General features: G+C 36.2%; 1 protein-coding gene across 2 annotated transcripts in view; it reads right to left on the reverse strand.

Annotated features, from left to right (window-relative positions):
- CHD1 (chromodomain helicase DNA binding protein 1) overlaps positions 1-16,339 on the reverse strand; it is a 70,262-nt gene extending 53,923 nt beyond the window's left edge. For both annotated transcript variants that reach the window (XM_063086233.1, XM_063086234.1), the window contains exons 1-2: positions 15,886-16,339; positions 13,539-13,735 (exon numbers count right to left, since the gene is read on the reverse strand). In XM_063086233.1, coding sequence (XP_062942303.1) covers positions 13,539-13,591 — 53 coding nt within the window. In that variant the 5' untranslated portion in view covers positions 13,592-13,735; positions 15,886-16,339. The remainder of the gene's footprint in view (positions 1-13,538; positions 13,736-15,885) is intronic.
- Between the last annotated feature and the right edge of the window lie 78 nt (positions 16,340-16,417).

Genomic DNA, 16,417 nt, shown 5'->3' on the forward strand with positions numbered 1-16,417 from the left:
TGGGTCCCGTGCCATACCTACTAAACCCTGAGCAGAAGCCAGCACTAGGACTGATTTTGAGGGTTTTAAAGTCTTACTTTTGTTCTTGGGATCAAATTGCTAAAATCTTATCTCTGCCTACCTGTATAACTTAATCTAAAAAACCACTCAATCTCTATTCTGCACCCTAGCCTTACTGACTTCCTTCAGCCCTTGAATTTGCCATGCTCTTCCTACCTCACAACCTTGATATAAGCAGTTCTCCCTACCTAGAAAACTTGTTAATCCCCACTGCACCCTCTTCCTTAGTATTCCCACTCCACTCCAAGCTTTTGCTAGACCTGCTCCCCTGGACCACCTAAGGCAACTGGCAGTTAACACATGTTTAACATAAGCTAACATGAGCACAAGGGGTGTTTTACTTAAGAGTATCCTTCTTTTTGAGCATTCCATCTGACAGACTCTGAAGATGTATTTGTGAATTCAAAAATAGCTAATACTGTCTCTTCTTTGCTTTCCACTCAAAAGCACTTAAGCCTAAGTCTTCCACACAAATTTTCTCATTCTTTTCTCCTGGCTTCTCTGCCTCTACATTTCTTCTTTTGGTTTTTTCTCCCTAAAAGTCATCTAATTTAAAACTGCTTTGGGAAAATAACTTTAAGTAGATGTTTTGAAAAATCAGAAAATCTGGAAATGCTGTGTCCTCTTCTCACAGAGTTACAATCCTCTAAACCTAAGTAACACTGGTTCCTTTGGACGATGTATATACTCTCCAATTCACCAGTCACCTCCCCTAAACAAATGTCTTATACCTGGACAGCTGCATTCATTTACATTATCTCCTTAATCCTTACGGCCCTTTCTCTCATTTATACTCTAACTGAATTAAACAAAATTTTAAATCATGTAACTATAGCTTACAAAATATTTTCATATTATATTCCACTTTATTCTTACAACAACAAAAAGTCCTTGAAGGCACATACAAGGAGTTTTCCTAGACCCTTTTTAGATGAGGCAACCCTTCTAGGGTCTTGGCTTTAAGGAGAAAATTATTAATATTCTTAATTCCAGCTGCAGCCAAATTCTTAGTTCCAATCCCAATCCCAGCCTCTTGCCTGTGTCCTTCCAAATATCCCCTGTGCTGCCATGTTTGTTTAGAGCTTACTGCTCAGGCTTTGGGTTCCCTTTTTCAAGTTTAGTCATGTAACTACTTTTTCCCCTTTTGTTCTATTTTATCTAGTATTTTCATGTGTTTGAGGGAAGAGAATGCTTTGGGAGTGAGGGTTCACATTAGCTCAGCCCAGCATATTACAGAATGGCAACACTTCCTTTCTCTATACCCTACTCTCCACTCAAATCAGTCCTTTGAACTAAAGAAAACACTAAGACCTATCCTAGATATGTGCGAATAATGTATTCTCAAGTGAATAAACGAAGATTCTTCTATATTACATAGGTGTGCTTCAAAAAGTTAGTGAAAAAACAGAATTAAAAGATAATACAGATCTTCCCATGAGCTTTCTGAAGACCCCTTATTGAGAGAAAAAAAAGTCTTCAAGTACTCTTTGCTTTTTTATCATAAGAATTGGGAACTAGTCTGCAATTGAACATAAAGAATGAACAAAATAATGAATGACCTTCTATGAAAATGGTAGCAATGAGCAGCTGCTTTCCTTATCACTAGATCACCAATAAAAGAAACTCACCCTGATAAACCTTGGAGTAGACATAAAATGTAAAGTAACAGTGGAATGGATGTAGGAGTAGTGAGGGGGAATAAAAAGAACATCGCAAAACAGTAGCACTAGAAATGAAAAAAAAAATTTATGTGTATTTAAACATTATATGCAAATTAGACTGCCTATACCAAACTTTTAGATCTACAACTTCTTATTTTAATTCTATTAAACTATTAATGTATACATTTATTTTCTTCCTTTGTCCCTAGCACATAAAGATTTTCTTTCTTATATATCACATTTCCCTACTTTTTCTATCTTATTATTATTATTTTTTTAACTGTTAGTTAAAACAGTTGGGAATCAAGGGGGGTAAGAGGGAGAATGCTATAAGATACATTGATAGAAGGTAAACTGATTTTCCACAAAAATATTTTAATAGAGAATTGTGTGCCTGACACAATTAAAAGAACTGTACATATACAAATAAAAGAACTGTATTTACAATTCCCAAGAATAATGCATACTGTGCTAAATCCTCACTCAATGACTCATGCCCTTCCCCATTAACTACTGCTTAAATGTCAATGCCACTGAAAAGTGCTTCTTAAGCGAAATTTTTGAGATAATTTTTTGGGGAAATTCAGGGCTAATCTGATTGTGTTTTGAAATTCAACAGGAATTATTTTCTCCTAGTTCTCTAGCCCTATCATTGTAAGTGTATTTATATCTATCTGTATATTGCTTAGATGCGCTTCAGGTTTCCACCACGTAAAAATAATAAATATACTTCAATATTACTATGAAGAAAAAAAGATTTAAAGCATACTGCTTGACATATAGTGGGAGTTCAATATTAATGACTATCACAACTTTCAGAAGGAGAGAACAGAACTGAAGGTACTAGAGGTAGGAAAGGGGGAGGGGGTTAGCTATTGGTTAATGGACATAAAGAATTATTACATTTTGTAATGATGAATATGCTAATTATCCTGATTTGATCATCATACATTGTACACAAGTATTGATACTCAACTCTATACTCCACAAATATGTATAATCAATTATATTTCAATAAAAAAAATAATAAGGGAAAAGAATAAGTGTTCTATTTAAGATGCAGGAAATATACTATTTTCTATTTTTCCTAAGTACAGCTAAAAGGACTGTATATTATATATTAAAATAACAAACTTAAGACAACACTAAGGAACTTCTACACTATAAAAAAAAAAAAAAAAGAAAAATTAGCTATCAGATAAAAACCATTGATCTTTCTCCTTCATTCAAGATCCGAATCAGTACTCCAAAATTTGCTTTGAGTGTTCCTTGGACTGTCATAAGTACAAATACAAGAAATGTCTATGAATAAAACCTATGCATATACTAAAATTTTCAAAAATTTTTAATAAAAAAGAAATGTGATGATTACAAGTTGGTGCTATGTGGCAGACACTGGGTGCTCACTTAATCCTTTCGTTTTGCTATTATAAATAAACAAATTGAGATTCAGAGAAGTCTAAGTGAAGAAAACAAAGCTCAACAATATGACAAGTGTACAAATTACAAACACTGAAAAGAAATTCAGAAAAATGAAAGCCACTAATTCCTTAGGATGATAGGAGTCATTTATTTTAAAAGAACATTCCTTAATGTTTGTGGCAGAAAAAGCTATTATTTCATTGCCTACTTTGCCCCTCCCTACCACCCAGTACAGTATCTGTTTTCTTTGTCTGCCCTCTAGTATTAGATATCCATCCCTCCAGTTTTGGGCTGGCGCATGCCCACCCAGCTAAAGATTAGATTTCCCAGTATCTCTTTCGGCTAGGTGTGACCATGTGAATAAATTTTGGCTACTGAGTTACGGCTAAAAGCAATGTGTGATTTCTACATCATAGCCTAAAAATGAAGTGGTTTGCTTTAAATCCTCCCCATTCCTATCTTCTTCCTGCTGGCTGAAAATGGCAACCACTGAATCATTAGACGCCATATGTTAAGGATAGCAAAGCTGTCCCTCTAGCCAGAGAACCTGGATAACTTTGAAGGGCAGAGCTCATTTACCCAAGAGTGAAAAAGAAATAATTATATTTGAGCCTCTGTATTTTGGGGTCTCTAGTATAGAACCTTAAACTTGTTCTCTAATTAATAGACTGTGCTAATCCTTGTGCAATAAACATTTTTGAAAGAATAGGTTTTGCGCATATATAATTTGAACTCACTTGCTCATCTTCTCAGCTAACAACTATTAAGCCAGAGTTTCTACTACAGATAAAATAGCATGGAAAAAAAGAAAAATTTTATGTGAAATCAAAAATTTCAAGACGGATGAATTCCTCACTGAGGAACTGGAGGTTCAGGAAATGCAATTACCAGCAAGGCTTCGAGAAGGGAGTGATTTTAGAGCTCAGCATTAGTACCTTTCCGCATACTTTTCTCTTTGTCTGGAGAATGCTTCCTCTCCAAAGCAGACTTCTCAAAAATATCATGTCCTTTATGTAGACATTCCCAACTTTCCCAGGCACAGGTCACTGTTCCAACTCATGTTCCCACATATGTTACTAATAATTCCTTCACAGTATTACAATTACTTTATACATGTATCTCTCTCCTAACTAGATCCTGAAATTTATTAAGTTGGGACCTTTATTTCTGTTATTTTACAGATCATTATCCACTTCTGCATGACTGGAAAAACAATTGGGAAAGTAGTAGGTAATGAGTAAACGCTAAGCATTAACACAAAACCAAATGAATTAGTGGCCAAATACAAGCAATGACTTCCAAAGTTTTTGGACCATGACCTATGTAGTAAACATATAATAAATACAGTTTACATCACAATGCAGTATATGAGGGGTCTTCAAAACTCATGGAAGAATTTGTATTATCTTTTAATTCAATTGTTACACAATTTTGAAGTACCCATATATACACATAAAACAAAAGTTTGATAAAATACAAGTAATAACCACCAAAGATTTCAGAAAATCTGGAAAATATCTTTCCATCTGTATGACTCTGAAAACCAGATAGTGCCATTGCTTCGTCAGGCACTGACCAGCAAAAACAACAGTTCCTTTCAGGTTTCTAAACTACCAATCAAAGTCAAAATTGTATTATAAAGTAAACTCTTCTTGAAGTACAATGTGATTCTCCCCTTAAAGTCTATAACTGAAGAAATGAGAATAAAACTGCTAGAAATAAATAGAAGCTAGGAAGGATAACTTTTAGCATGGCTAATTTCAAAGATGATTGGATTAGTTATGTTGAATCTGAGGTAAACTCAAATGTAAATACTCTCTAGTAAGCATTCAGGGAACGATCAGATGAGAAATAAAGGCTATGAATACATACATTTAAAAGTCATAAAATACATATAAAATTCATTACAATATCAATAACATAATAAAAACCTCTAATTCTACAATTTATAACAACTAGGCAAAGCTTAATGATTTTTCCCTCATTAGTATTACCTATCATGATGAAGTCTAATATACAGAGAAATTGTTTCAAAATAATCAAGTGGGGGAGAATAGTGGGTAGGAGTTAAACTAGATTGGCCATGAGGTGGAATATGTTGAAGCTAGATGATGTGTACATGGAGGTTCATATTTTACTATTGTCACTACTTTTGAATATGCTTGAAATTATCCATAATAATATGTTAGCACAAATAACATCTACACTTAAAAGCTCAATCTTAAAGAAATTACCCATATTTAATTTGCTTTTTAAAAAAGGTTTTAAAATATTTATATGCTTTTAAATTACTCTAATGAATACTACCACAAAAAATAAAGTTATCAGCACTACATTATTTTAAACAAAATTATTTGTAATTTGGTACTTCATCACAGTCTGCATATACCCATGGGAGTATGCCACACATAAGAAAAAACTCCATCTACTGAGTCATTTCGTTAAAAAAAAGTGAAATAACCAATGCAGCATATAACAGACTGTAGAATACTCCTGCACATTATGTCAATCCTTTGGTATAAAATACATGTTAAAACCAGAACATAGAAAAAGATTATTTATACTTTTAGTACCCATTTACAGCTAATTCTAATTTTTCTTTTCTTACAAATTTCTCTTTCAGATCATACCTCTTCTTTTTATTACCATATTCAGTATTTAATCACTTAGAACTGTGAAAACAGTACCAAAGATGTTGCATCAAAGGACAATCATAATATACTTCAAGAACAAAAACAAGAATTCTTCTTGTTTTAGTTCAGGGAATTTAGTCATTCTTCTCCAGTGCCCCCATGCCTTTACACAAATACTCTTGATCATAGCATTCATTGTCTCTACTAATATCATTTTCCTGAGTATAAAATTTAAATTACTATGTGCTTTTGCCAAAGCTTGTTGAAATGCCTCACCATCTTAAAAGCCACATTACCAGGACATTTTCAACACACATACAAATTTAAGATTACCAGGAATAAAAAAAAGAAAAACAAAAACAAAAAACAACCTTCATTGTAATACTGGGCTCGATATGGAAGTTAACCATTTTTCTTATGATCAGACTTCTCTCTTCTACATCTCAACTAGCACAGATTTTGTATCTCTTTGCATTCATCACATCTATCTGATAATACATTATTTATGAAGGCTTATATCTCTTTCTTGATTATAAGCTTTACAGAATAAATTTGAGTGCAGTTTAACATTTATTTAATGTTGCCATTTGACTAAGCAGTCACTTCATACCACAGTGACAGATAATATATTTTCAATTATAAATAGCAATTTTATCAGTCACTCGTATATAACAAGTTGATTCTGGTACAATAAATCCTGGGGTCTCCCCCTAAAACTAGTGGTTCCAGCTCATTCACATGGGCAATACACTCCCATGGATATCAATACAGGTAGTGTTTATTCTGCTATGTATGCTTCCTTTTTTCTCCTTTCTCCACGTGGACCTAAGTCACACAAAAATTTCAACATAACACTGAATAAACCTCAGGGTAAAGACCTGCAAAGCTAGAATGTCCAAAACATTCTCTTTATTAGAGAACTTACACTTCTTTATTGGGGGACTAAGATCTTCCTTTCTTTCCAAACAACACCATGTCTCATCATTATTAAGATTAAAAAAGTTGAAGAGCTCCATGAAAACTTTCCAGATAGCTCATAACAAAACTCCAGTAATTCACCCTCCACTTTCTTTCACCTCACTTGCAGGCCTAAATAGCCCCATGAATTTAAATATACTCACTCAATTGATTGTGCATTTAAACTAGCCACTCCATTATTACCCCTAGATTATAATAGTCTTCTTAAAGTTAATTTAGAACTTTAAAACATGGCATGATGCTGACTGACTCCAGGTGAATAGCTTCATTTATATGCATATAAATTTAATATGAACACAATTCACATGAAAATAGTGTTAAAATGGAAATTCTGATTCAATAGATCTGGGAGGCACAGGGGTGCTTTTAGGGCAAAGGAATTATTCTGTACAGTACTGGGGTAGAGAATAAATGATTCTGTGCATTTGTCAAATCCTATAGAACTGTATATCACAGAATAAATGTAATATATGCCCATTTAAAAAAAATCAACCACTGTGATGAAGATCCCAGGAAAGAATGCAACTGTGACAAATAAATCTAACTTTATTACAGGACAAAATCACACTGAAGGGTGTGGCAGAAAAATGAGCTAATAAGTAACCTTGGAAAACACTGTTTTGACTACAAATTACAAGGTTAAGTATGAAAGTACACTGTACACACACTCTGTATTCTAGGTGGTAAATTAGTTTCTTCTGGGAGTATGGCCTAAAAATTCTGAAGCTGCTTTACATGTACACTGAGGTTGATTATATAAGTGCATGGATGGTAAATTATGGGAGCCAAGTTTCTCACTGTTGGATATGAAAGCTAAAAAAAGAACCAGAAAGGAAAGTCAAAATGAACCTTAAAGTATAGGATTAGAGTTGGAGACAGTATGAACTCATATTTACTTTGATATGTATACAGATGAAAGATACAAAAGCAACTATAAAAATGTAGATATACACAGTTTAGTATGTATACATATACTACCTCGCTCTGTCCACTTTGTCTGCTGAGAAAGCCTAGAAGCAGTGATACTTGAGTAGCAACAAGCACACTCAGCACCCAATCTTGGTTGCTAATATCATTTTCCAATAACAAAACTAGGGATCCTTGGAGAAAGGCTGATTCTAGGACAAAACGATGGGAGTGTGTAAAAGAAACACAGAAGCCAACCTGAAAAAGCTCTCAATGGCCAAGGGTAGATCAATTTAAGCAACAAAATAAGTAACTTATTGGATTATAACTCAAAGTACAAAACAGATATACATAAATCCATGCACATTGTAAATAAATGAGTGAATAAACGGAGAAAAGAATTCTTTACAGAAATTCAATTTATATACGTAGTTATTCCCCCCACCAGGAAATGGAGCTTAATTCCCACCCACTCCTCTTGAGAGTGGGCTAGACACAGTGACTTGCTTCCAAAGAATACAGTATGGAAAGGGAAAAACAGCAACTTCACAGCAGAGAAACCTGGCAAATAATACTACACCTTGACTACGTGATGCAGGTTAACATAATCAGTAATGTCATGTGGATATCATGTTCCCCATATGATGTGACTAGAACACTTTATCTCTGTGATATTCTTTCTAAAATCCAGTAACCATAGTTTATGCTTAGGAAAAAAAAAAACATCAGACAAATCCAGATTTAGGGACATTTTACAGAATACCTGGCCAGATTTCTCAAGACTGTGAAAGTCATGAAAAATTAGGAAAGACTTAGAAACTCTCACAGACCAAAGGAGACTGGGGAAGATCTGACAACTAAATGCAGTGTGGTGCTCTGTATTAAATTATGGAACAGGGGCTGACCAGTTAGCTCGGTTGGTTACAGCGTGGCCCTTAACATCAAGGTCAAGGGTTTGGTTCCCTGTACCAGCCAGCTGCAAAAAAAATTTAATTAATTAATTAATTAATTCTGGAACAGAAAGAGGACATTAATAGAAAAAACAATGAAATCCAGGTAAAGTCTGGAGTTTAGTTAATACTTAAAAAAATTTTTTTAAATGGCCATAAACTGGTTTTCTCATCTGGAAAGTGGGAATCTAACACCACATACATCACAGAAGTTTTGTGAGTATGAACTATGATAATTCATGTTATGCACAATGCCTTATGTGCACTATGCTTCATTCCATCACAGTAAGAGCTCAATAGTTACTTGTTACTGTTGTTATTGTTTCTAGAGAAATGAAATTTACCTAGCCTCTTGCTGGCATGGCCCATGACACCATTCCTTGGAGGTTCCGAGAAAACAAAAACCATGTGTAACAACATCAATAACAAAAAAATGTGGCAAGATGCTCAATGACTCCAGGTGAAGGTTTTGTATTCATATATAAGCATATAAATTTTATATGTATAAGAATCATTTGAAAATCTTGGTAAAATGAAGACTCTGATTCTTTAGGTCTAGGGTGGGGCACAAGGTTCTAATAAGCTCCTAAGTGATGCCAATGCTGGTGGTCCGAGGACCACAAATGGAGCTGCAACTTTTCTATACCTGTATGTTTTAAACTTTTTTCATAAGAAATGTAAAAAAAGTTTTCTCCACCTCTTCACCACAAAGTAATACTCTTATTTATAAACACAGAACTGTACTATATATAAACTATCACTCATCAAGATCTTAAGTAAGCAACTAAACAGAATAAAAAAGGGACAACTTCACGTTAATGTTTGCTGACACATAACCTTATGCCTACATATAGAAAAGCAATGTCTTTGAAGTTAAGTCATGTACAATTTCCTTATCCTTATCCATTAAAAGTAAATGTAAATACTCTACAGTAATCTAGGTTTACTACAATCCTAGGAAACTGTGAAAATTTTAACTTAGTAAAGTATACTTGTTGAGAGAGTAACCTATTACTAAAGCTCCTGCTAAACAGTATATTGAGCTTTCAAAGCAAAAAGAACTGGTGCAATCTCGGATTGAGTAGCATGTACAAGATATTTGGGAAAAGAAAAACTAATAAGAAAAGATGAAGAAAGCCCATACTAAACTGACAAATAGGAATTAACAAAAAATGAGATGTAAAAGAGTCATATTTTCTTCCAATTACTGACATCACAGGAAATTTTTACAAACAGTTAAGAAACTCAATGATTTCTATCCATTCTAGACTTCTGATTTCACATTTTTTCCTATCTTCCTAAAAGTGCTTCTTAGCATAAATTTGTGAAACTTGGGAATAAATTAACTTTAAAACAAAAAACTCTGAGGTATCTGCAAAGCCAAGTTCAGGAAACACCACCTTAACTGGTACTGCCTTTTAAAAACTGCTTACATTGATTTAGTGAAAGAAAATACCTGATTTTGATGCTAAGAAATTTTTCTGGTGTGTGTATACAGAAAGGCAATGTTTCCCAAAATTATGTAGCATAGGAGTATTCAAGGAGACACTACAGACATATACTGAAAAATGTAACCTGTGTTCAAATTAACTTTGATTCAATGTTCCTTGAATTTAACAGATAAGTTAGACTATAGGAGTTCCCAAAGCCTTTAAATAATTTTTCTGGAGGAAAATTTAATTTGGTCAACTCTATTAGTGAATTTCTGAAAAGATTTTAATTTAGCACATTTCCATTGATCTTATATCCTACTCACTGTCTACCACCACTTGAGATCTAAAGATTCTTAAGTGTAAAATAATTAAAATATTTTCTATAAGCCAACAAAATCTAAGTGTAATATAGAGTTCCTCCAAGTATGTATAAAATTTATACACATACATTTAAAATATATGTTAACATTTTAAATCAAGCATTTGTTAACAACATAGTGAAATAAAGAATTCTAAGAATCAGGTCAACAAAGCTCTATTCTATTCCAGCTATAGATAAATTCTAAACAGCTAAGACCATTAAAGCACATCACCAACATATTCCTCTCTACAAGAATTAAACAGCATAATATACAAAGGAACTAAAGTGATTCAAATAAATTCTCAAATGTGCATGAACAAACTTACATTATCGAAAATTTAATCTACACGCAAGCACCTATAAATCATCCAAAAATGAGCAACATGTGATTATATTTCTGATTGTTAGCCATAACTGTATTCCTGGTGTAAATTATCATTCAAGGTAACTTTAAAATAAAAAAAAAATTCTAACCAGTATTTGAAAAATTTGGTTGCAAATAACAACACAAATCCACACAGCTGGGAACTGATGCTTTGAAATCTTCCAGCATAGTCTTTAGAAAGCCTAACTTCAGTTATATAAAACTTTTCGTTGAGCTGAAAATATTGTACAGGTGCATCCTGGCCCACATTTCTTAGTAAATAAGTTTCAAAACTGTCAGTTATAGCATAGCCAACGAGACCTATTTTCCTGTGTATTTTTCTTTCTTTCAGCCAGTATTTATAAAGAGCTCTCCATATAGAAAGAATTAAAAAACAAAAACAACTTTTTTTAGTAGAAAGCTAATTGTACCAACCAAAAATGCCAAATGACATCTTGCTTAATTCTATATGAAACTTCCAAAAAGGAAAAACAAAGCAAAATAAATTTTAAAATTCTAACCAATAAATTTCAATTGTACTTAAACTATATACAATGTATATCAAATTTAAAGGCAAAGCATACTTCTCATTTCATTACTCTATATTAATATTTATAGTTATGGTAACTTGTTTTCTGCAAGAAAATCTCTCTAAAGTTCGCTTCCTCAATCTTTTCACTAGATAGAATCTCTCTTCTTTGTACTGCCTATGATGAAAGCTTTTGGGGGAGGGAATGGGAATTGAATGTTAGTAACAAAGATAGTAGAGCAAAGGGAAGGGATAACACAACAGCAGAAAGGAAGAAAACGAAGGCAAAAAATAAGGTCTCTCTCCTCCTGATAAACTCCAAGGCAGTTGCAAAAACTAGATAACTCAATAACTGCACTCCTCAGAAGCACACAAAACCTGTATGGTAGAATTAACTACTCAGAATAATTAGAGAAATACGTTTTGCAATTATTTAAAATAAGTGTGCATTGAAAAGGATTCTTTTAAGTAAATCTGATTTCACAAGGTTTAATTATTTTCATCTGTGGTATCAAATTGGACTTATTACTCTTCCTTGCTTTAGATATAGTGGCAAAATATATAAAAGATTATTGGAACAGGTAAGTGGTCAGAATATACCAGCATGTGATCTCTCTGCATATCCAACTAGAGGATTTATTCTTAAGGGTCTTATTTCCTATTTTGTGGGTAGTTTGGTTGCTGTGTTTCCTCTGGTATTTCTACCTATTAACCATTTCGTACTCCCTAATGAATAAGACAATGTGGACAGCATGACTCTTTTATTCACTCAGTAGTTAATATCCTAAGAGATTTGAATCAAAGCTGATATTCAAGCCTTCTAACTTAATTTCAACCCTGGTGATTCTAGTCAAATTCCGTTGTCTGAAACTTTACTATATGTACTTTGTAATTAAGTGGTTGAATAAAACTTCAAAATCAGTTCAATGCTTCTCATTTTATAGTTGTGAAAATCATGTGAGAACTAGTTAGTGCTGAAATATTGTGAACTCAGGTTTTACAACTCCTAGACCAATACTTGTTTAATTAAATAATGCTGCTTTCCATAATTGCTCTTTATTTTATTCTCTACGATGTCCCTAACTGCTAAAAGTTTCCTGTTTCTTGTGCATCACATTTCTCCATCATTGTAATTAAATATTTCAGTTACGTAGCACTTACGTTCCATAAAACATGTTATTGATTATAATAAGCAAATACTGAGTGCTCATATCAGAAACTATTTTAAGTTCTTTACATGTAACATCTCACGTAATGCTCAATTTTAAATAAGATAAATAACAGAGTAACCCCCACTTTGGAGGCAAAAATGAGAGCCTCAGAGGTTAAGTGATTTACCCTAACGCATGAAGCCAATAAGAGGTAGACTAGGATAAGTAACCAGGCAGTCTGACTCCAATGTCCATGTTCTAATTTCTTCATAAGTGTACAGAAGTACACAGATTGTATTATTAATGTGTAGATAACTCAAAATTGGGGGGCTACAGAAGACTTTAAAGAGTCTTTGCATTTGAGGATGTTTCTTACACATAAAAATGGCTTAATAAAGTTTATTCCCCATAAACTATATCTTGGGCAAAGACATGGACCAAGTAAGAACTCTTAATTCATTCATATAGTTAAAACTCCAATTTGAAAATAAAACAGAAATGGGCCACAGTAACACTTCAACAAAGTTCCAGATCAGCATTGTCTAGAACTTTTTGCAGTGATAGAAATGTTTTCTATCTCTGCTAACCAATACATTAGACACTATCTACATGTGATTATTCAGCACTTGAAATGTGTCTAATGTGACTGAGTAACTGAATTTTGAGTATTTTGTAATTTAAATCTAATATAAATTTAAATAGCCACATGTAGCTAGTGGCTACTATCTTGAATAGCACCAGTAGAAGACAAAAAAAGATGAGTAAAGAAATTCTTACTGCCTTTATTTGAAGATTTCACTAGCAGTCAACAGCTCCAATTTCAATTATTAACTCAATTTAAACCTCCAAAAAGATTTAAGTAAACCAAAACATTCTATATTTAATATCTTCTCTGTGTATCTGAATAGAAAAAAAATAAGTAAAATCTGTATTATCAACTAAGCTTCAAATATCAGAACCTTTTTCTATTCAGATAGCTAAAAGGAATGTGAAAACTCTGCAGTTTATGGGGAAAACAAACAGTCAAATAAGTTTTCGATTCTCTTTACAGTAAACACTTGATACACTTGATAATAAAGTGTTTACTTACCTTGATTCTCCACTACTGTTTCTAACACTTTCTTCATCACTGTGTCCATTCATTGTAAATATCAAGAAGTTTTAAAATAAAATATAAATCTTCCCAGCTTAAAAGAGGAATATAAATACTGACTTCTTGAATATCAAAAAATCACAGATGAATTTTCTTCAACATTCACAGATTTCTTGGAACCCTCTTTGATTCACCTAAAGAAAATACATCAAAGTGAGAAAATTTCCTGTAACAAGATAAATAAGCCCTGTTTAGAACTTGTATAAATCCACCTAGGCCAATTAGAGTAGATGTGGTAAGGAAGAGGTGGGGGCCTTTTACATATTTATGATCCTAGTTAGCTCAGGTGGTTAGTGGTGTGGTGTTCTAACACCAAGGTCCAGGGTTCGGATCCCCTTCCCTGCCAGCCCCCCTCAAAAAACCCAAAAAAACAAAAACAAATCTAGGCTCCTATCAACTACATTCCTGATTACTTAGAATTTAGCGCGCCACTGGTAATATATTTTTTGACAAAAGAAATTAAAACATCCGTGGAGTGATAAAACTTTTAGAGACTAATGATTACTGTCTAGCAATATTTATACAAAATACCAAAATAAAGTAGCACAATGTAACATATGCATATATATATATACATATGGAACACTTCAAGAGTAGAAAAAAGTCTTATTGGACAACTTGGCCAAATGAACGAAGGGGAAAAAAAGGTTACATTTACTCAAGCCCTAATTTCTACCATAAAGAACTTCAAATACTTGAGTGAGGGAAAGTTTGAAAATGTACACATGAAGAACAGAATACAAGGTATCATACTAATATAACCTCAGCAAACATGCATAAGGCAAAAATGTGTTCTTTTGCAAGTAAACTGATAGTGGAGTGATAAAATTTAAATAATATTTATCTAGTTTGGATGTTCAGAAATTCCACGAAAAAATTAAAAGGTAACAGAAAGAACATACACTATATCTGATTTTTTGATGAAGGGGTTTAGAGCAAAAATAATGGACCCAGACACAGCATTTCCACCTTTCAAGATTTCAGCACAACACTGGAGAGTCACCTACAAGCCATCCACGAATAAACAAAGGAGATCTCTGGCAGGGGAGGGAGAGGAAGAAGCGGGGGAAGGAGACGTCAGATCCTTCCCCAGCTAGAAAGTACCGAGACAGCCTACCGAGAGCAGAGCTGTCCTCCGATCTCAGCAAAGAGAATTCACTCCTTCGATTATTTCCATTACACACACACCACACACACACAACCAAAAGGCTACTGCCAACTCAATCACTGCAAACTCTACATCTGGATCGGTATTTTAATTCCAGACTACAGTCCAATAGACTCTTTGCGAGTACAGGTTATCTAGAAAGCAACCATTCCACCCAACACTTATTTCTAACGTTAAATATTAATTCCAACCCTAGTCAAAGAGCGTTCCTATTAAATAGTGAAGTCTAAAAATGTAAGTACTCTAACAAACTGCCTCATTCCCGAAAGTCTTCGTTAAGAAAGTTCACTCTTCTTTACGTTTCCTTTTCACCTTCCTTTCGCCCCTCAAAATGGCTTTCTCTGTACACTGTAACTTCCTTCCCCCCACCTCATCTCCCTTATCTGAGTAAGTCCTCTTTCTTAGACCTAAGGGCTTTTCACAGCCCTAAGTTCTGAAGCTTTGAGCGCACGCAGCTCTATCCTGTCTCTCATGCGCTCAACAATGACTCTTCCCTAAATCATTAAATCTCTTCAGTACTCTTCTACTCTCCGGTTTTAACAGTTGCTTTGCTCCTGCTAAGTTTCTGAAGCGGTACGCGAAAAGGGTTTGGAAACCATCCTTCTCTCTCATCCGTCCAACGCAGCTTCGCTCTAATCAGTCTCACTCCCGGACCCCCCTCCCCGCCCCGCCCGCGGGCCTCCCCCCGGTCACAGAGTGTCTCTTCCCGCCTCAAACTTCCCACAGACCCGCCCCGCGCTCTCCCAAGCTCGCTCGAGCCGCCGCCCCCTCCCCCTCCCCGCCGCTCCCCACGTGCTGGGAGCCCGGGTTGTTGCAAGACCAACACACCGATCAAGTGCTCCCCACTCGCGGCTCTCCCCTCGCGGCCCGTCCGGCCCCGAGCAGAAGAGGCCGGGGCCAGGCTGCCCGGCCAGCGCCAAGGATGCGCTCTGCGGCCGCCGGCCTGCGTTCGCCGCTCACACGCCCCCTGCGCGCCGGGCCCGTCCGTCACGGCCGGCCCTCGTAGAGCCGCCCGGGCCTTCGCCTGGCCGCTGGGCCGCCGCCCGAGCCCACGCCGCCCGGCCGGCTCTCGTCCTCCCCGTCACATCCTGACCCGCCCGCCGTCCCCTTTCTTACCGGCGGACGTGCGGGCTTGACGGGGCGGAGGGAGCCGGCTCGGGTCGTCGGCCTCCCCCGCGCCCGGGCCCGCGATCTCCGCCGCCGAGTCCTCGGGCTCCAGGCGTCTCGGGGTAAGCAGGAGTCCAAGAGCGGTACGGGGAAAGACGCTGAGGGGACAGGGAAGCCCCGGCCCGCGGCACCAACACGCGATCCCCTGCCGAGGGGTCCCAATAATCAATTCATTATTGAAGCACCAACGGTGAAGGTAGTAAGAAAAAGAAGTAACGATCCGTCGTCGTCGTCCCCGCCGTCGCGCGCGCGCTCCTGCTCCCGCCGCTTATCGGCCCCCGGCAGCCGCCATGACGCCGAGAGAGAGAGCGAGCACAACCGTCTCCGTCGTAGCCGCCGCCGCCGCCACCGAGGTCGCCGTCGCCTCCGCCTCCCTCGCGACGTAAGCGTCTCTGCTCACTCCCCTTCCCCACAGGGCTCGAGGTGGGCGGGCGAGCGAACGGGCGCGCGCACGCCGAACCCTTTCAGCTGGCGCGCGGAC

This window comes from Cynocephalus volans, chromosome 2 (assembly GCF_027409185.1).
Source record: "Cynocephalus volans isolate mCynVol1 chromosome 2, mCynVol1.pri, whole genome shotgun sequence".
NCBI lineage: Eukaryota > Metazoa > Chordata > Mammalia > Dermoptera > Cynocephalidae > Cynocephalus > Cynocephalus volans.